The sequence below is a fragment of the Thunnus albacares genome, chromosome 8, assembly GCF_914725855.1.
Source record: "Thunnus albacares chromosome 8, fThuAlb1.1, whole genome shotgun sequence".
Lineage (NCBI taxonomy): Eukaryota > Metazoa > Chordata > Actinopteri > Scombriformes > Scombridae > Thunnus > Thunnus albacares.
The window spans coordinates 7,862,828-7,885,030 of NC_058113.1; the positions used below are offsets into that span (position 1 = coordinate 7,862,828).

The window sequence follows — 22,203 nt, forward strand, 5'->3', positions numbered from 1 at the left end:
CACTTTGAATAGCTGGATGTTTGAACTATTTAATAATATCCATTAATTCAGCTATTTCAACCATTACATTTAGCTATCTGTACCATTTTTGCATTACTTTTACCTGTCTTATGTTAGCTATTTTAACTATTTATCCATAACTTTAACCTGTAACCAGTTCTTTTAGCCAGCTTTTTCAACCATTTAAAGGTTGAAAGGTAGCTCCTGGGGTACAAATACCCCAGGTTGGGAATCACTGCTGTAGAGCACAGGTGGCCTGTTGGTACAATTAGAACTAACAAGGTTGTGACTCCCTTCTGTCCCAGAAAAATTTCATAAAGTCTTGAATTTGAATCATTGAAACATTTATTCAGTTTATTATTTCCCTACATGAGGGAGGGCTATGCTCTATGAAAATAATGAATCTCCAGTGTCAACTTGTCATGAGCTGGGATAAACAGCCCTGTTTTCATCTTTGTGACAATGCAGTTGGGGAGGGGGCAGGGGGTTATGGAATATTTAGACTAAGGAGTGGGATAATTAATAATAACGGAATACTTAATCTATTTCATGAGAAAAGATTACTAGAGAAAATGTAAAACACCAAATTTGGAGACAAATGGTTTTCTGGATGTAGATTATGCAGAATACAATTCTGGTGGGTATATAATGAATCCTGTATTTATTTATTAGCCTAAAAGTGGTCAATGTTGAATATGAGTTTAAAAAAAACAGCCGACAAAATATCCATTAAAGTAGAATGTAACCCAGGCTCCCCCCTACCCAGAAATACTGAGGACACGACTTCACTGTCCTCTGCCCTGGTAGATTTTGCTATGAAGGGTGTGATGGAGCAGTGGAGCATATTTGAGGAAGGTGCACTCTTCCTGTGGAGAGATGGTGGAGGATAGGCCCTGTCCATCTAGTCCTCTTGCCAGGCAGATGGGAAAGTCATAGGGCTGTCCTCCAGACGGCAAGGATAACTTCAGGAGTAATTTGTTTATGGAGAAAAAGGGACGTACTAGACACTCCACGGAATACCTCCTACATTTCCAACCTGCTCGGACCGGATAGTGCTGGGTTAAAGTAAGAGGAACAAGGTCAAACCCCCATTTATCTGGCCTGATTTCATCACTCATCAGACTGCTTGTCAACGTCATTTGTCAGTCTAATGACTGTAAATGTCCGTAAAGTAGTTCTCCAACTTTTTTTATGCTAAGTATTCCAGTCCAATAGTCATGGAAACAACTGAATATGGAAATATTGGGCTTTTTTTAGTTCAGCTGAAATATTGAACTGATTATCAAGGTTATATTTTTTGAAAAGCTGTCTATACTGACCTTGTATTGAGTTTCTGGGTGTTTTGTCTGTTGAGTGGGTTTGTGTGATTATATTATGTTGATAACTGCTGTTTTTGTTTGTTTTTGATGTTTTAGCACCATAATCATCAAGTTTTTAATTCACTCTTGCAAAACTGCAGTGTCATATTTTGCTATATAGGAAGCAAAATTAAACTGAAGTCGTGGTGAAGTTACAAATGGGAGGAAGTTGATGAAAATGATAACACTCACCATGGCAGCAATATGAATGTGTGTGCTACTGCTCTTGCAATAGCCCACATAGTGTCAGGTCAGTGAATGCAGTACTTAACATCAGTGTGTAAAGCTAAATTTAATGCTAAAACTCAATATTATAGTCAATATCAAAGTGTACAAAAGGTAAATAATATGTTTATAAAGTTCAGAGAATGTATTCAGTTTACTTTTAAGTACTCCTATATAGATACACTACATGTTTACAATAAAATTATTAATTTTGTATTTGATCTGTTAAATTCAGTTTACAGTAAAAACTAAATTTAGACATAAATAAACTGCAACTACTCTTCACTTACTCTTACAAAATACTAAAGTTGTTCTCAACTGTGCTTATGCTGTGCCTGCTCTTGGCTCTCTAGCTCAGCATGTTGTACCCACTGTTAATAACCTTGAAGTTATTTTAGATCAGAATCTCACTCTTGAGTCCCACGTTAAAAGACTAGCAGGGATGCTGGAAGTCAGTCAGCGTTAGGGGTGCAGAGAGAAAGTCTATATAATAACATCATATTAAATGCTGCACAACATGCTGCGCATTTTTGTATTAATTTGAATGGCCAACACATTTTACACTAGCTTTAGAACATTTTACACTACAACAGACAGCAAACTTGAACGCCAACATGCTCTATGTCAAAGCAATATAGTACCATATTCACCTATGGACACACAGAATGCAGGTTTATTTCCGATCAGAAGACAATTTATTGTTGACTGAGCCACAGCCACACTATACTTTGAACTTTGTAACACACACACACTTACAAATATCAGATCACAGTCACTTTTGGGGACATTACATAGAGTTACATTAATTTACTGGACACTTACCCTAACCGTAACCATAACTACTAATTGCCTAACTCCTACCCTAACCTTAACCACTGGCCCAAAAATCAGCTTTTTCCCAACTGGGGACACAACTTTTGTCAGCAACTGAAAACATAAATGAGTAACTCTGAACAGGCTTTCATTGAAGAATAAAATGCAACTACAGAGACATCCTCTAGCTCTCATTCAAGTCATGTCATATTACCACATCTGTGACAGAAACAAGAAATAACGAAACTTACTAAATGATATAATTCATATGCCCTGCAACCGGTGAGACAGGAAGTTGAGAGACAGGCAGCAAGTTACTTACCTAATCGTCCAGCAGCACCACTACACGAAGTTTAAAGGTTCTGTATGTAAGAACTGTGAAGCAATTTACATGTATTAATTGTTTTTTTTATTGCCAATGAGTGAACAGGTTGTAACATAACTCGGTCGTCTGTAACAGCCTGTGGACAGATTTCTATGTGAAGGACCCAGGCCGGATTTTCCATGAAAATCCAAAGGATGTGACGTTTTTGCACGCTCTTGAGTGAATTACCTCTCTCCCACTAATGTCAACAAATATATAGAGATATTAGCTCTCCAGCTAAAGAGACGGCTAGATGCCTCCACCAACCGCTACACATTTCACAACAAAACTACCCTTAGAGATGCTAGAGATGTTTGAGATCTTTTATGTTATTATAAGTAGTGTAAGCGAAAAAGATATCACCTGAAATAGTCTCATGCTGCAACAGGATGTTGACTGCAGCTCACTTACTGGCCTCCGGTGTCACTAATGAGCAGGAATTTCCGATTCCTACAAATAGAACCTTTAAAACAATGAAACGACAAGGCATCTGAAATTTACTGCGAACTGTACATAATATAAATATTGTAACCAAGACCAAAGTGAGCCTGTAAACATGCATTATTATGCAGGAAACATAATAATAAACACATCCATTGTGCCTAGTCACATCTTCTGCATTTGTGCATTAGGTACACAGAAAATACACTGAATGTTCTAAAATCAAATATAAAAAAAAATAACAAGGGTGGATTTCAACCATTTAACAAACAATCATGTTTTATAGACTGCGTACACTAAAATGCTAATCTCAAAAAATAAGTTTTTTATTGAATTGTTTAGTCAACTTTTTTGCCTTGCAGTTACAGCCCCCCATCAGTAGGGGGTGCTGCAGCTCCCTCAGTTCCCCAACTTCCAGGGTCCCTGAAGGCTAGCTCTGTCGTGTTTTTTACACTTGAGAAATATCTCTAGAATTAGATCTTTTATTTCTTTTAATGATCCTCGAAGAGTGATTCATGCTTTTATCACTTCTTGTCAGGATGCCATGTTTAAACGTCTTGGCCAAAACATGATTGCACAGCCTCAGGATGTCCAAAACACAGCCACCAGACTTTAACCAAATCACAAAAGCATGACCATATCTCCCCTATTTTGGCCTCCCTTCACTGGCTGCCTATCCATTTTAGAATTGATTTTAAAATTTTACTCTTGACTTAAGGCCCTGCACGGTATGGCACCAAGCTACCTGGCTGGGCTTCTAAATCATTAGTCACCAGCCTGTAGGTTAAGATCCCCTGATCAGGACCTGTGAGCTATTACCCGGTCAAGGCTGAAGACCGAAGGTGATAGGGCTTTTGCTGTTAGGGCTCCAACCCTTTGGAATAGCTTACCTGAGGAACTTAGACCAGAAAATTAACTGCTTTTGTTTAATTATTTTATATGATACTTTTATACGTTACTTTTATCCATTATTTTATTGTTACTTTTAACTGTTTCATGTGTTATTTGTAGACTGTGATTTTGTATTTGATTGTTTTCCTGCTTTCTTTTATTTGTCCTGGTCCTTGAAAAGTGCTATATTAATAAAATTATTATTATCATTATTATTATACAGTTTGAAAAGCTAATCTTTTGCCTTCTGCTGGTGTTAAAGGTATGTTGAATGCATTCTTATTAGGTTTAAAAGAGTACTCCACCAATTCAGCATTCTATTCCTTTAACATAAAAAAGGATCAAAATTGATGCAGAAGAACCAGAGATATTGTTTTGTTTAGTCCACACATTCCTCTTCCTTGACAAAACCTGCCACCTAGATTACCCACAATGCAACTTGAGTCCATTCACTGGACTGTAGAGATTCAGGTGTAGCCTCAAGGTCTGGTAACCTCACTTCTTTCTAACTCCACAACGCCAGATTTTTTTCATTTTCAAACTTGCAGCCTTCTTGCTGACTGAAATGATGTCATTTGAGGCTATTTATCAGCTTACCTCAAATGCTTTAAACATTTTTTTTTCACAATTTGCAGTAGTACTCCATAAGACCTGTAAACAGACTTTGACAAGTAAAATCGGTGGAGTTCCCCTTTGAAGACCAAAATCTTTTCTTTTAGAATATTTTTACTTCTCGCCTTGCTACAGTGTACTCCAGGCTGAGGCTCTAAAGAAAAACTATGAATGGCAGCATGAATAACTCTTCGGAGTGCAGAGTTTGAGCAGTAGGTCATTTAGCAGCAATGACGGAAAATGCATGGCCGCTCACCTGTAATACCTTAAGAGTTACTTAAGAGTTATTCATACTCTTCTTTGGCATGAATGCTGACCTGAGGCTCAAAGAGTCTTCCGGCTGTTTCTCTTCATAGCCTCAGTTGGAGAGGGGTTAAGTTTCAACTAGCCCTTTCAATCCTATTTAGTGGACATGGAGCTGGTTAGCCCTGGATTACTTGACCTCTCCATAGCCGTCACTCAGCCGGCTGCTTTACAAAGATCATTAGGGCCTCAGGAGGTGTTTCATTCCAAGAGTGTGGCCAGAACGTGCCTGCCTTCCTGCTGTCTTGGCTGTCATTAGTTGATGTGCTCTTGGCTTCCTCCTGCTGTCATTTTGACAACCTAAGAGCCATGTGTCTCTTGGCAAAGACCTGCTGGTCTTGTGACGTCTCCAAAGCTTTGTCACAAAGTATGTGCCAAACCTATGGGTATGATGACAAATTATATGAATGTGTTCTTTTTTGCAAAGTTTTCTTCCTTATGTACGCACTATTCTTTTTTCTGTAAGACAAGAATTTTGGACTTATGCACACACACCCCTCCCGATTTTAACTGATATATCATGAAAAATGTCTTTGCACACATGGCTGTTTGGGGTTTATGGAACATTTATTTCTGTCAGGACTGTGAGTTTAGTTATTGCCAAACCAGCATGGTCCCACTCTAACTTGAGTTCCTCTTTTTCTTTCTTATCTTCTTCACCTTCCCACACTAGAAGGCTGTTTTCACATCTGCAGAAAGTGGAAAGTTTCTCTGTGCTCACCTTAAATCTGAGTTTAAAGCATATATTTACGATCATGATTTGTGACATGACAACTAGTTTGGAGCAAGTCATGGTCCAATATAAAACTTATACAAGTGTGATGTGGAAACTTGAAGCCTCCAGTGCACATACGCTGAGAATGGACTTTACAGTGAATTAAGAAACATCTTGTGTCCAACACTTAAACCTTTGAGACAGAACGCCCTGAGAGCTGAATAGTTACAATGCATGCAACATAACTGCAACATCCCTGGTCTGACTTGATGAAAATAACCTTTTAAAAAAATTTTGAAATGAACAATATTTGCATATTCCTGGATATTGGAATTTTTATTAAGGGAGGAGAAGGAGATGTAATTTTAAGGATTTTAACAAGATTATATAACTTTGAAAAACCATGTCAGACACAAATTATTATTCAAAGTAGAGTACTTAACATACATCTTATGCTTTTACGCCCTCTTGGCAGGAGATAAAAGGGAAGATCAATATCACTCTCAGTTCTTTCCTGTTCAAAGGCTTTGCATTTAGCTTAGCATAAACAGTGGACAAGAATTCAGAAATTCATTGCACCATTTGCAGATTCAAAGTTCTGCATATAACCCCTTGTAAAGCCACAGATTGTCATTTTTACACTTTGTTTCTTTTAATGAATTAAACAAACAAGATACGACATGTTATTTGTGAGCTTAGTGGTGTTGCTGGGCAGATTTAGTTACTTTTGCACAGAGCCAGGTTAGCTGCTGCTACCAGTCTTTATGCTAAGCTATGCTAACTGGCTGCTAGTTGTAGCTTCATATTTAAGACACAGATGTGAGAGCGTTATCAATCTCCTCAAACACTTATTTGCAAGAAAGCAAATAAGCCTATTGTCTAACTATTTTGTTAAACAATAGATGTTTGTTCAATGGCTACACTGCTAAGACATGCTGCTATTGTGAAAAGGCACACCCATAAAAGATGAAGGGTGCAATTAGGTGTGCAGTTACAATGACAAAGATTAGAAAACCATGCTTGAAAGCTGTTGAGTTAAAGGTGTGGCTGTTTTATGTGGATATTTTCCAGCACGCCTTCAGCATATTTGAAGTCCACGTGGGGGGAGAGGCTGTCATACCATAAAGCTAGATCCAATGAATGCGAGTTAGCCAGAGACAGCACATACAGTACCAAGATCACAGCATGTCTGTAGCATCTATTAGTCTCTCAAGTGCTTTAGCAGCATTCAGCTCCTTTACTGTCCCTGGACCTGCAAGCTGTGGGTTTACAAAGACCTTATAATAAGGCAGATTAGGTGAGATGGGCCTCTCTATCTCTCTGTGAAACAGGACCCCCTCTGTAACCTCCAGCATTAGTCTACCAGAACAATTCGAAACCAAATACACTACACACTATCACTTTGGGATCAAACAGAACTGAAATAAAGGGATCCTCTGCACTGAAGTGATTGCTACTGCTTCTTGTCTCCACAGACCCTACATAACCCCACACTACAGTTTCTTTGACAGCGGAGTGATTCTCCAGCTTTTTGTTACTGGGGGTCAGAAGCAGTTTGACTGAAAAGGAATGGAAATCCCATTTCTATCCTTGTGCCTCTGATCCACAACCAAAACTAACTCGGCTGTCAGCAGTGGGAATATCTCTCTGACAACCGGGACAAAGTGACCCTCCTGGAAATTCAGTTATCTTTAAGGGAAGAGAGCAGGAGGAGAAGAGGTTGGAGGAGTGAAGAGACAGAGAGGGGATCACAACGAGTGAATCTTTGTTTTATAGTTATGTAATTGCTAATATTTTCTCAAGCAACATCGCCTTCAGTGACACCTCAGACTGCTCAATCATGAGTGAGGCCATCATCGTTAGATGCAACGTTTCTGAGGTTGTTTTTGATCAAATTTGACAGCCACTTATTCCAGTTTCTTTACTTCTCTAGGTCACGCTACCAGCAGCAAAAAGGATTTAGATTTCTATTGACAGAGTAAAAAGTAAATGTCTGTCATCTGACTCTACATTTAAATCATCCCAATAGACTCTGGACATGCCAACAGAGCTTTTTCTTTTGTTCCTTGAAAGCATTGTTTTATAACTTATTGCAGCTCATTGGCTCTTTCTCCCATTTTGGCACAAGATAACAAGAAGCTCCACTGTCTGCCTCTGCTGAATGTGAAACTAGAGAAAAAGGTTAGGTTTGCTGGGTTGCTCCTAAGGAAACAGAAATTCTAATAATTATGAGGAACCTAAACCTCATGTCTGTCTTGCCTTATACTGTGAAATAGACAAAATTCGTTCCTTAAAAAATGCCACAAGAATATGTTTTTAATACGGTTTTCTTGTTGCAAGATGATTCATGAAGGCAAACCATATGACCTACCAAAGGCTCATGGGTGGCTTTTGATAGCTTAAATCAGGCTGAAGTCTTTAAAAGTCTGAAGACAATAATTGCTTACATGTTTCAGCCATATTAAGTTTGACAAAGTGTGCAAGAATTCAGTGTTTTCTCCAAAATATTACTCTTGTAAAGGAGATAACAACACATGGACTAAAACTCTCCACAGAACATTTTAAAGTCTGTGTAAAGGAAAATCAGAGATTTCTTTTTAAACACATTATAGATGTTAGAAAGACTAGAAAAGACTGCGAACTATATAGAACTGAATTGTGGAGTTTGAGTGTTAAAACGTTATTCACCATTTCTGTGTTCAGGATTTTTTGGGCGAGCCTGAAATAGTGGCTCGATGATGTAGAGGGGTTACTAGCACTATACAAACACTAGAGCTGCACATACTTATAGTTACTACTTTAACATCGGGTAGTTTCACAAACTTTCATCGGAGACCACTGGGATTCACTTTGGATAATCTGCTGTTACTAGTGAATGAGGCCATTTTCAGTCAACGTTAACGCTCAAGGAGTTATTTTAAACACAGCTGAAGTGTCTGTTGTTGGTAGAGCCACCAGCAGCTTCAGCTCCAGCACTGGCTATTTGGTTTTTGAGGACAGGTTGAGTCATGGACGCCACGCTGACACCGGCTGACACCAGCTGACACCAGCCGCCGCCAGCCACCACCCGCAGCTTCGGCTTCAGTACCGGCTGTGCGGCTGGGAGTTCCCCAGCTAGAGGGAGCATATAGCAGGCAGCACTTCACCAAAAAACACAGTGTGAGAGGCAACTGCTCCAAGAGTGACGGCCACAATGAAGCCACTTTTCAGCAGACAAGTGGCTAATGTTAAGTGCACCGAACTCCATTGGAAAAAATTACAATTTAACATGACGATTGTTGGTGACTGTTAACTAGTCGCTTAACTTGAGTTTTTACTGAAATAAGTCCACATTTACCTACAAAATATGTGCCGCATTAAACAGTAGCGCCTAACATTACTTTATTTTTAAAATATCATCCATACTGCTTGCCTTACACCTACAAACAAGGCCTATTTTAAATTATGTATTTCTATGAAGGAGTTTGGTGCGAGTGTAGTTAACTGTAGTTGGGCCGTGCTTTTAGCACCAGCGGACATGACCCCAGCATTTCAAAGCAGAGAATACTGATTATTTTTCCATGATTTTGAAACCTAATTTTATATACTTGGCGACTTTTTTAATCATTCAAATTTGGCTGGGTGGTTAATTACACATTTTCCTGTGGTGTGACAAACTCAGCACATGTATTTATTATTTCTTTACATGGACTATAAAGAGCAAACATAAGTCGCTGTAAGCAAACTAGCAGTAGTTATTTTTGGTAGGGATGATAGCATCAGTATGGAGACCCAAAGTCTTCAATATCAAATGAATAAATGAAACTGTATGAAATTAAATAATAATATGAATAAATGGAGTAAACTATATAAAAGAACAAACAACTTATGAAATAATTCAATAATCAGTAAACTAAATAATTGTGAATTTCATCATTGTTATTGTTTGTGTAGCCTTGTTAAGCTAAACTTACTGCTTTGGTACTTCGGTATAGCTGTTGTTGCTCTAGCTGACAAGAGTTAACGTAACTGGTTACATTCTGGTAAAAGTTGGTGAGCCTGCTGACTGAGAGAGGCTGAGGGCGCATGTGATTAGCTAGAAAGTTAGGAGGCAAGGAGTGGGGACACTTCAACTGTCAAATGTTTCATTATGAAATACAAACAGTTGAGACAGAGTTTTGAAAAAGGGCATTTTGAAATCATAAAAAAAGTATTTACTGCTGACACAAGGCCTTTGAAAAATAGTTGTACAACTACACAAGACATGTAAATAAAACTAATCTTCACTGCAGGTTTTATGATAGTCGTAAATGACAGTTTAACATTTAATAAAACAATATTGAACTGTAAATCATCGTTAATGTGGGTACAGTGCTGTACAGTCTATATGTTGAGCAGGAATAAAAGTCAAACATCAGTGCTGTTGTTAATAGATACTGTTGTGTCATCAAAGCTACAAGAGAAGGTTTGATGGTCCGTTGCAGTCCTGACCTGAAGAAAAGCTCAAAGGCAGTGGGGATGTTACACTTCATGGTAGATAAATCCAATTCATGCAGTCAGATAAATGGCACAGAAATACAAAACAGGTCTCTCTTTTTCTTTTTCCAGAAAGTGTTTCATGGACCCTAGAGGCAAGTTCAGTGTGATTGTAAAAGATAGCTTTATGAGGTATAGAAAAAGAAGAAGAAATCTCCTCAGAGAGAGGAATCTGTTTTCTATTTTGGAAAGATTTTTTCCATATTTTAAGCTGCTGCGGGGTTTTGACTAAATGAATACAAACCCATCTGACGAAAGGGAAAGGCATCAACATTACCAGAGGAGAAAGCTGTGTATTGTTTTCTTTTAATTCTTGCTTCAATTTTATTTTCTTGACAAGATAATCTCATCCATGTCTTTCAATAAGGTCCAACCAATGAATAATCCATCCCACGGTGAGTAATGAGGTGCCAAGTATTTACACAAAACAGCTCATCAGCAGGGCACTCTTTTGGACGTACTATATGTGTATACCTGCTGTTCGTCTTTGACAACTGCTTTGATTTAGCTTTGCAGAGGGCGGCTGCATCGTGCATCGCTGAGGAACTCGGTCCAATCCATAGCAACCTTTTCTCCACACCTGGAAAACACATTGACGAGGCAGCTCCCGGTCCATTGTAACTGACTAATAGTTCCATGTACGTTTCCAGATGTGGGATTCAATTTCAGAGACCTGTGATCAACCTGTCTGACACATGCCAAAGCAAAGTATGAAAACAAAACTACATTCATATTTTAAAAAATGAACTGAAGTTCCAATCTTTAAAATGATGGCACAGAACAATAAAAGCCTCCTCTTCCCTTTCTTCGCTATTCACTTTAATTGTATGTAATTTTGGGTGATTTAGCTCATTTTGCAGCTGTATTCACCATAAAAGCTGCACCATGTAAATGAACACTTGAATATAATTGACTGTGTGTGCCGTCCTGCAGAGGGAGTGACACTGTGCAGAGGCAGAGCTCCTGTGTGGGCCACGGAGTTAAGACAGTGCAATAGAGTAAATGGGATAATCGGGGTTTACAGATCTGGGTGGCTGTAGTGACGCAGGGCTTTACGCTGCCTAATGGAGCGTCCGTGACAGCTGCCCCACCCCGACATGGCTGCTGCTTTACCTCTCGGCCCGGCTGGGTCCCACCCCCGCTCTCTTCTGACCCTGACCCCCTCACATGCTGCCTGAACCAGGGACCGTCTGGGGCTTGGAAATGACAAAGACTGTCTAAATAGGTTTCCCATTGAAACCTTCAATAAAAACTGAACTTTCATCAGAAAAGAATCAGAATTATACAGTATAAGCTTTTAAAACAACATCATAGGTGAAAATACCTTAAGTGCTACTTGCAGTAGCCTATCACAAACCCTTAATGAGACCCTTACAACCAATCAAGTGATTCTGTAGTGTATTTTAAGCAGTGTCTTTTTAAAGCTCACAGGGCAAAGTAGTTGTCCAATCACTTGATCAGAGGCTGAGGGTGACGTATCAGTGAGAGGCTGCAGACCCTGAGCTGAGGGGTCTGGGGAGGGTAACAAGCTTATGAGATTATGGAGAAAATATTTTCTGTCAGTTTTAAACTGCAAAGGTCCCGTTTCCTGAATGGCAGAATCACGTGGTATGACTTCAAAGTATATCATAATTCTTTAATGTGACACTTTAGAGGAAATAGTCACTGCATCATTTTATTTCGAGACCTAAATCAGCCCACAGAGGGCGACATGACAACGTTAAGTTAACTGAATGTGCAGATCAGCACCAGTTGAATCTCACTGTGATCAGAAAATGCTTTTATACTTAATGTTATTTTGTCTTTCTCTTTTCTGTTTTTTTTAAACTTTATTTTTGGTTATAGGAGAATGGTCATACATGTAATTATCTTGTGACTCATGAATAAATTCAGGTGCCTTTAAGTAGAGTTTTAAGCAGAAAGTATTTCATGGAGTAATATCTTGTTAAATATAAATGAGCGCTTCCAGGTCTTCTGATGAAAAGTATTTTATAATTAGCTGGGAGCTGGTTTATAAAGTAGAGTCTTACAGTGTGAACATGTTGAGCGGGGTTAGCAGTGAGCAGCAGACTGTCAGAGGGGGGCGGGGTGAAGTACAGCTGATATCTTCAGACTACAGACCCGACTCTTGCAGAAGGACGCGGCATGTCAAGTGGGCAGGTAACGGTTAACTTCTCCACAAGTGGGAAAAATGTGTTGAACTAAACAGATTTGTGGAAAGCAAGCTGGATCAACGGGATTATTTGTTGGCAACGTGAGAAGAAATTAAAAATATGTAGGAGCTGTGCGTAAAAGTCCACAAGATTCCTTTGAGGGGTTGATCGTCGGTGGGAGGATTGTGCCAAAGTGCGACTTGAGGAGCAGCTTATTCATGCAAATTCATAAAATCATAGGCGTGCCTTTGGTCGATGGAGTCACAGCCGGAAAAGCAAACCCCCTCCTGGATCATCAGCAACCTTCAAAGACTGTGATGCACAGCGCTCGGACGCATTGACAGCAGCAACGGGGCAAATGTTTTAAAAGCACAGAGAAAGAGAAGAGAAAGTTAGGACACATTTTCTACACGCCTCCGCTGACTGGCTGCACTTCTTCCTCAACACAACCACCAGCTCGACTGCTGCGCCACTGGTCCGCTGGATCTCCAACCGCAGAATTACTGCGCAACTGTAACGCACTGCCGCTCACTATTTGCCTTGGGCATATATATATTTTTTAATATCTTTTGTTTTATTCAGTTCGGACGACTTCACATACTGAGAATCCTGATGTGGATAAAGTTACAGTCACTCTACTGTATATATTTTGTGCATAAAGACGCGACCAGTGATTTGTTCCTGTTTTGAAAAAAAAATTATTTAAGTTTAATTTTAATTAAATCGTTGAGGACGTTTCTCGCACCACCATGTCAGAGGACGACAGTAGCTCCACCACCAGCTATATGTCTGACACAGAAGGCAGCAACGTCAGCGTCCTCAACTGGGAGCAAGTGCAGCGGCTGGACGCCATACTGACGGAGACCATCCCGATCCACGGCCGAGGAAACTTCCCCACGCTGGAGATGCAGCCCCGGCAGATCGTCAAAGTGGTGCGGAGTCGGATGGAGGAGAAACAGATCCACGTCCGGGACGTTCGGTTAAACGGCTCCGCAGCCAGTCACATTCTGCACGAGGATAGCGGACTGGGCTATAAGGACCTAGACCTCATATTTTGCGCAGATATGAAAGGTGAAAGTGATTTCCAGACTGTGAAGGACATAGTTTTGGACTGTCTCCTGGATTTTTTACCCGACTGTGTGAATAAAGAGAAAATTACTCCGTTAACGTTAAAGGTACATTCACTCGGATAACTTTGCACTTTTTTTTCCTTTGCATTATCTGTTTACTTTTAGATATGTGATAAGATTTAACTGCATTTGTGCCCATTCGGCTTATCGACGATTACGCACAGCATAATGTGCAATTAGATTAGTTCAGTGATAGTAAAATGATGATTTTCTGTGCTTAAGAGGATTGAGTTAAACCAATTTGGAAGTGATCCTCAGCCACCTAGATCTCATATCCAAGTACATTCTATGGCCTTTATAATTGGGGTCAGTAGCATTAATATAAACTTAACACAGATATATAAATAACACAGAAAATAACAGAAACATCAGACTATAACTTACATGTGCTAATATGATCAAATTGATATAAGTAGTACTATAGAAATAATAGAACTAACTGCAAAATAAGGCATAAATATGCATGTGCATACAGCTGAAAATGAATTATCTACTTAATTAAATGTTTATGCTTTTTCTGTCTCTCTCTCTGCCTCACACACTAACACACATACAGGAAGCCTATGTGCAGAAGATGGTGAAGGTGTGTAACGACTCAGACCGCTGGAGCCTCATCTCCCTCTCCAACAACCGGGGAAAGAATGTGGAGCTGAAGTTTGTGGACTCTCTTCGGCGGCAGTTTGAGTTCAGTGTGGACTCCTTTCAGATCAAACTGGACTCCCTGCTGCTGTTCTACGAGTGCTCAGAGAACCCCATGGCCGAGACCTTCCACCCCACCATCATGGGTGAGAGTGTGTACGGGGACTTCAGCGAGGCCCTGGACCACCTACGTCACAAGATCATCTGCACCCGGAACCCAGAGGAGATCCGAGGCGGCGGTCTGCTGAAGTACTGTCACTTGCTGGTGAGAGGTTTCCGGGCTGCCTCTGAGTCTGAGATGAAGTCCCTGCAGCGCTACATGTGCTCACGCTTCTTCATTGACTTCCCTGACATTGGTGAGCAGCAACGCAAGCTGGAGTCCTACCTTCAAAACCACTTTGTGGGCCTGGAGGACCGCAAGTATGATTACCTGATGACCCTCCACGGGGTGGTCAACGAGAGCACGGTGTGTCTGATGGGACACGAGAGGCGGCAGACCTTAGGGCTCATAGCCATGCTGGCAGTGCGTGTGCTTGCAGAGCAGAACGTCATCCCCAACGTGGCTAATGTCACTTGTTACTACCAACCTGCTCCTTATGTGGCAGACGGCAACTTCAGTAACTACTACATAGCACAGGTACAGCCGGTGTTTGCTTGCCAGCAGCCTGCATACTCCACCTGGCTGCCCTGTAACTGAGTCAGCCCCGAGGAGAGGAGGAGGGAGAGAGTGTGATTTGTTTAAACAGGAGTGAGCGGCATAGTCGCCCCCTCAAACCTGCCCAGTGTTTGACAGCTGACAGAAAAAGGAGTCTTCTTTTTAATGTTTTGCATCAAAGCTTGTGTTTTTGTTCATACGTTGAGTATGAATGATAAATAGCGAACAGTTGGCTTTCAGTACGTATTTTAATGTGAATATCTCACATTTCTAAAAAGCCAACCCCACCTGATCCTGCCCAGGCCAACCAGGTTTGGAAAAGACTAATTATATGGCTCAATGCAGATGTGTGACATCGACGAATGCAAGCGGCGGAGCTGTCACCGAAACTGCACGAGACTGATTGAATCTGTCAAGAACTGATTAGCCAGCACGTTCCATCAGCAGAGCAAACGGCTGCATCAGTGCCCTGAAGTTGACAGCTACTCCAGCACAACTTTCAGGGGTGCCCACACACACACACACACACACACACACACACACACACACACACACACACACACACACTGTGGGCAAAACCCAAAATGTGCACCCTAGACTCTGCTTTATGTCAGCTGAACCGAGGTGAGATACTGTTAAACTAGCTTGGATAACAAACCAGCATCTCCGCCTTGCATTTGGATATAATTATGGTTGTTTACAGACCAAAGATTTTTGATTGTTTCTAAGGTTACAACCCAGTTTTTATGGGGTAAAAAAAAACAAAATATGAAGCTCTATCTATTTGTATATGTGAACATGTGTTTTTAAGTGCCTATTGCCTCTCAGCAGGCAGAGAAAAGAATGAGCAGGCCATATGATTTTGTGAATTAGCCCCACTCTGTTAATAGTCAGGCACACAAGACAATAGCACCCCAGAGGCTTGTGAATGTAAATGTGAAATCATGCACAGTCAGTGTTTGTGTACATTTGGATGAAAAGAGCACCATTTGTTAGCGTATTAATTAAAGTGGAAGCTGTGGATTTTGCAGTAAAGTAGCAGTCACATGACAGGTTGTTGTGAGAGTTTCCTTGTGGATACACGGAAGCTCAGAATGGATCTCATCTGCTCCGAGTGATGCTGTCAAACCACACATGCTTGTATTGCATGTCCCAAATTAATACTGGTATTGCTCAGTTATGATGAGAGAGGTTGACTAGCATTTTCATTTGATTTCCTGTATATTTTGTACAGTGGTGCTTCTCTTTTTCTCATCTGAGGAAAAAAAAAAAAAAAAAAAAACAAGTTCGCGAGAGGTAGATAAGAGACAGAGAGAGGAAAGAGTGCATTCTGAGAGAGTCCGACAGAGAGCTGGTGTGTGCTCCTATGCTTCCTCCTTGAGGGATATTTGCAGAGACACCTCAGATGATGAGACACTATTTGCTGTAGCACCCTGGCAGGGAATTCCTCAGCTGCTGCTGAAGAGCTTGAACTTAGCTGGGGTTGGGTCTGCAGACGCTCTGTTCAGGGTTCAGAAAATGTTGTGCCAAACATTTTGATGGCCCCCTGATAGCCCTAAAGTTTAATGAGGCAATTTGTTGTAGGGACAAGATGCTGTGTTGATGTAGACAGCAGAAAAAGAGACAGAGGAGAGTAAAAAAAAAAAAGGGGGGGAAGGAAAGGAAATGTAGTGGTTAAAAAGGCAGAAGGGAGAGTGAGTCGGTCTGGAGAGATGGGTGCAGCTGGTGATGGGGTTTATCTCCGTAGGGCTACCATGTATTACTGTACAAACTGTCTCTGTTAAGGTGAAATTACAACTTAATGGACAGTGCTGCAGCTCTTCTCTTTTTCTTTTAGGAAGACCAAAACATTCTGTTATCAGCTCTTTGTTTTAATCACCTGATTGTTGTTAAAAAAAAGCATGAAAACAGAAGAAAATTGCATGCATTCACACCAGCTTCAGGAGACTTTAAGTTGCAAAAGATGTTTCATTTGAGAGGTTTCTTTATTGATGCTTATTAATGTGTTTTTTATGCTTCGTTCCACACCGTTTTTAAAGAACTGTGTACATATATGATTACTCGCTTCAGCTTTGCCAATTCACTTAATCCTTGCAAACTATATTGCAGCCTTTCCCGATGGTAGATAGAGAAAAGGAAATGGCGGTTTTATACAAGGTTAGGCCCAGGAGACCAGCATCAACTCAATACTGCGATAAAAAGAGAAATTCTCTCGCTGAAAAAAAAGCATTTCTTTCTCGTCCTCTGTCTCAGATAATTCTGATAATCCACGACTGCTCTACTCAGTTGTTTCTTCTTCTCAGTGACTGTCCATGTCGATAGTATCCTTTGGACTGTGCAGGCAATGTATTGTCATTTATACTCAGTGAAGTCCTAACAGCTGACTAGCTAGCTAACTCCAGTCTGCCTGTCAATTAGTGAATGTGCCTATCAGTTAGAGATTGTGGGTTCCTGCATTGTCTTGTATGCATTGTCTCAAATATGTTTCTGTTCATGCAGTCTTTTACAAATCACACTTTGAAAAAGAAAGAAAAAGATCCTTGTCTTGTATGTATATTTTTTATGATTGTTATTTTTATAAATGTATTAGACACTGCAGTTGTTGCAGTGCTTTTGAATCTGTGATCGGGCTTCAAAGGATATGTTCTCAATAGCTTTTTTGCTATGTTATGTTATGTGTCCAATGGGTCAAAAGGTTAAAGATGTTTTCAACAATAAAAATATCTGAAAACCAGATTTCTAATGCCTCATGCTTTTTATTTGTCTGAATCTAAATCAAGTTTATTGCACTGAATACGTAGTCAGATCCAGACATAAACTGTGCCAAACATGAGAAAATTACTCATTTGTCCACAAACGATCCGCCTATCAAGTCTATTAACTTCAGATTTCTTTTTGCAAAGGAGGGTCATAGTGTCTCTTTTCACTGACGTTAGCCATTCAGTGGCTTTCAGAAGGGTTCCCCGCTCAGAAAGGCAAATCCCTGCCATGGCCTGCCGGGCCCAACAGGCCCAGCCAGAAACCCGTCCAGAACTGGCCCGCTGCTGCCAGAAAGAGCTGTTGTTGAATGTGAGGGGATTTGCATCCTCCCAAAAAAGAGACTTTAACGCTTTTGTAGAGTGAATATCTTTGCCTGCTCATCAAATTCTCTCTGTTAACAGCCACCCATACACCGACAGCAATGCAGTGACGATCAGCGCTAAGGCCCGCAGAGACCAGAGTCCAACTGTCTCATGGTTGTCAGACTGAAATAAAACTCTCCACAACAGAGCTGACTGTCACACATGTCACATGACAAACTGTCCTAGATACAGAGGGATATGGAGAAGAAAACTCAGAATGAATAAGAGATTCAGTGTATGACCCATTGCTATATATAGCAGCCATGATAAGGACATGATCGCTTTCACTTAATCGCATTTACAGCGCATTAATCTGAGCCATGAGAGGAATGATTGACAGGTTGAGGCTGAACAGTTATGCACATACAGGCATGAATACAAAAAACAGTTTGTGCGCTTTCTATTTTTTAGGCTATTAGCACATTTAATGTTTTATTGTCCGATAACTTCTTGTTTTTCTGGTCTGTCTTAAAACAATATTAACACGCCCATATGGACATTGAAAGTGTGGGAGTTTTGCATGAAAAAGAATGTAACTTTGGGAGATAGCCACTTGATTTGGTTAACTTGGACTGCTGAAGTTTTAAATTAGCTTCAGCTGGATTTTGCAGATTTGGTCCCCCATCACTTAAACTGGAATTGTTTGAGAATGGATCTCTTGGCAGCTAGTAAAGACAAGAGGAACAATTGCAGCAATCACTAACAATTTAAATGTACATGGGCATGTGAGTGCTTTTTTAAGTAAGACTTGACAAAATGTGAACCTATCCTTTAAAGTCTTCCGATGAAAATTTATGTTCAACATGGCTCTGATGCAGGAATGTGACACTATTGGACAGCTACTTGAGTGAGGCGCTCACCATTTCTGGCATTTAAAGATACATTTGCATCTTGTTACAGTGTGTCAGATGAGAACATTTTCTCATCTCTCATCTTTTATGTAGTAGCGAATATACAGTACCTTTTGCATTATCATATTTGCAAGCTAGCCATCAGGGGCAGCACTGAGTGTAATACTGCTGCAAAGTAATCAGGAAAGATGTTATGTGCCATGTTGGATTTTGCGTGAACAGTTTTATGGAATTTACCCTTACATCATCAGAGTACGTCCCGCTCAACAGCTGTGGATGTGTTAACATTTTCACTCATGTGATACTCAAATGTATGATTTAAAGCTGCTCTAATCAATATCTTTATATTAAAAATGGATCAAATTAATATGTTTAAATTGAAGGATGTCACTTGTACTGAATCCACAGTGAATTATTAACTGACGCAGTTTCCCTCAGCTACAGTGTTTTAGCATCTTTAAGCTAATTGTTTTGGTTTTAACAGCTTGCAACTTTACAGGAATACTTATTTGCTTACGATCGATGTTTTGTACCTGCTTGTGCTTCTAGTCTTCTAGTTTTAATTTCAAGAATGACTTTAGTTAATCTCTTTTTAAAAACCTTCTCATTTGTGGTTTGCCCTGAAGAAGTCAGATTGATGTGAGAACGGCGCCAAGGGGCCTAAATCTCAGTTCCTTAATTGGAGATGCAGCATAAAAGAAAATAGCCCTCTTAATTTGAGGGAGCTGTGATGTTAAAGTTTTAAGGGAGCTGTGAAAGACTCCAGTCTTACCATACTGAGATGCATGTGAGAGCTAGCTGGCAGAGGATGAGAGCTAAAGCAGATCACAGAATGAATCCAGAAAAATGTGCCAGTGAATTACATTTTAATTATTTATGAATTGTTTACCTTTGAATAAAAGGGATAGTTGCATAGCTTAGACACTTGTCATTCATCCTCCAGTTCCCTATTGCTCCTGGTCATCTGAGGGCTCGGCTGCTCTCTAATGGCTTTTCCACTGCAAGGATTGGAGAGGGGCCGGCATCATGGGATTTCTCTCCGTTTTTCCTCTCGATTGCTGTGAAGAATTTTTTCCAGTTGAAAGTTTTTATGGAATAAGAGGGAACCGTTTGGAGGGTGGTTTAACCAAACTGACTGGCGGTGTCGGCCCGGTTCAGAGTCAAGTCCGCTGGTGTGGGGTTGCGACGGCGCCCAAGCTAACGCACCGATTCGATTTACAATGTGGCTCAGTCTTTGAAAATCCCAGTAATAAGAACATTTCAGCATCGTATTTTTTCACCCTTTTAAGGAGTGTGGGATAACAGTGAGCAGACAGCATGAGAGCAGAGCTCCCCCACCCCCTCACCCCCACATCAAGCCCGGCTTGTAAACAAATTCCAGAGGGGTGAGTTTGTACAAACAGTAAGGAAACATTCATCATGCATGTTAACAGTCATTGGGGAGATAAAGAGTTACAGTGAAAGTCAGCTGCAGGTCACAGACAGTTACTGTTCTTAATAAAACAACATGGACTGGGCCTCTACTGTCACCACGCCCCAAACCAACAACCTGCTTCAAACATTTCCCTGACAACCCGCTTACATCAGCACATACATCACATTACTATTAGACTCTTACAGCTGACTTAGACTGATATATCTGTCTGACATGGGTGGCCAGAATTTCTCATGAGCCTCAGAAGCCTTTCAGAATTGATTTTGCATGAAAATTGTCGACTGTAAAGACAGCACGTCAGCATAAGATATTAGCTATCATTCACTCAATACTGACCTTGTTTCAGCCTTAAAGTCACATAACATTGATGTCACCTGCTTGACCATATGACCATTTTCCTTTAGGCTGTGAAATCAAATAGCTACAACAGACACTGTTAGGAAAAAGGCCTCTAATGCCCTGTTAAAGCTGCACCAATCTTTTTTTTGAATTAACAATGGCTCAATGACTATAAGTAATGTGACAGGTGTTACTTGTAGTGACAAACAGATGATTATCATCAGACACTGCAGTTCCCCGCAGCTCTACAGAGTGTTTTAGCTCCTTTGGGCTCATTGTTTTGATTTTTTTGACCAGCGACATTACTGTTTTGGCTCACTTTCACCAACCTCATTTGCTATTTTTAGTGAAAAAGTTAATAAAGATAAACAAATATATGCTAACAGATAGTTTAGCGACTAGCCGGTGAACATAGTGGAGCATTTAACAGTTGGAGTTGGAGGAGACCAAAACAGAGCTAAAAGGAGAGTAAATCTGAACTTAGTGTACATTCATATGATGGCCAATAAGCATGGCTCCAAATAAATGCTAATGTTGTTCTGTGGATGTGTAAACAGACAACTGCTAACATGTTAGATGTCATTTTTACAGTTTGTGCCGCTACAATTAATGAAGCTTTAATTTCACTGCAACAGCTGTCACCTGTTTGACCATAAGGACCGTTTGTCTTTATGCTCTGAAAATACATCCAACATTCACTGGTAGGAAAAGTAATAAAATGTCTTGTAAAATTAATGTCATTTGAGTGACATTACACTGAAGCTGGAAAGCACTGTTGCATAAAGCTGCTTAACCAGTATCAAATGTACTTGGAAATTTACTTAGAATTGAAGTTACTGAGTAACTTATACATGATCTCTACCATGTCTTGTTTTTTTGATTAGGAAAACTGAAAATTATAAAATAGTGGGCGATCAAAATCGTTCTTTTCCACTACAGCAAATGTTAATTGGAAATACCTCAGACTTCCTCAGTTTCCCTTGCTTATGGAAAGATGTATTTAATAACGTATTTGATTTTATTAACTTACTTGAGCAACATGATACGAAGACCTTTTAATTTAATTTTTTTTTTAAAGTAGGCCACACTATAAAGAAGCTCTATTACAGTTCTAGGAGTAAATGTTAAATTGCTTCCACATCTGAAAACAATTAACTTAACAGTGATTACAATTATCATATTTGCTGACATTTGTTCTGTTGTAAGATTCCACATTTGCTGTGGTGACATGTTGTAAAAACATCATGTTGTCCAGCAGATTTGGAGCAGATATGAGTGAGCTGAGCTGGGAAAATCATAGTCTTGTGAAGTAAAAGGTGTGTCAAACAAAAGGTAATGCAACTCCAGTTTTTACACTAGTTTAGTCATGACCTGTAGTCTGCTACTTACGGGGAACACAAAGGAAACTAGACACTGGAAGAGAGGTCAACAGCAGGTGTTGGTAGGACCAACGGGGAGCTGATGGCTGTTGTTGCTGATGTTTGAGGATTTATCGACTCCTGTAAAAGTACACCTCAGCTGACCGTATCAACTGGGAGGAAATAAAAAGCTGAAACGACTGAATGGAGCTGAGTGATTCATGGCTACTGGATGAGGTTATAGGTGGGGAATGAGGTGGAAAAAGGAAAAAAGATTGGAAGGA

At 40.2% G+C, this 22,203-nt stretch overlaps 1 protein-coding gene across 1 annotated transcript; it reads left to right on the plus strand.

Annotated features, from left to right (window-relative positions):
- The first annotated feature begins 12,344 nt into the window (after positions 1 to 12,344).
- On the plus strand, positions 12,345 to 17,550 carry tent5aa (terminal nucleotidyltransferase 5Aa). The gene is made up of 2 exons (XM_044359886.1): positions 12,345 to 13,565; positions 14,077 to 17,550. The coding sequence occupies exons 1-2, from the start codon at positions 13,140 to 13,142 to the stop codon at positions 14,854 to 14,856; spliced, it is 1,206 nt and encodes a 401-aa protein (XP_044215821.1). The 5' UTR covers positions 12,345 to 13,139; the 3' UTR covers positions 14,857 to 17,550.
- Positions 17,551 to 22,203: the final 4,653 nt, after the last annotated feature.

What these genes read in the sequence shown, in the direction of transcription:
- tent5aa (XM_044359886.1), top strand. Translation starts at nt 13,140, where the DNA reads ATGTCAGAGGACGACAGTAGCTCCACCACCAGCTATATGTCTGACACA. An exon ending in TTACTCCGTTAACGTTAAAG is followed by an intron (nt 13,566 to 14,076) that starts GTACATTCACTC and finishes ACACACATACAG; the next exon opens with GAAGCCTATGTGCAGAAGAT.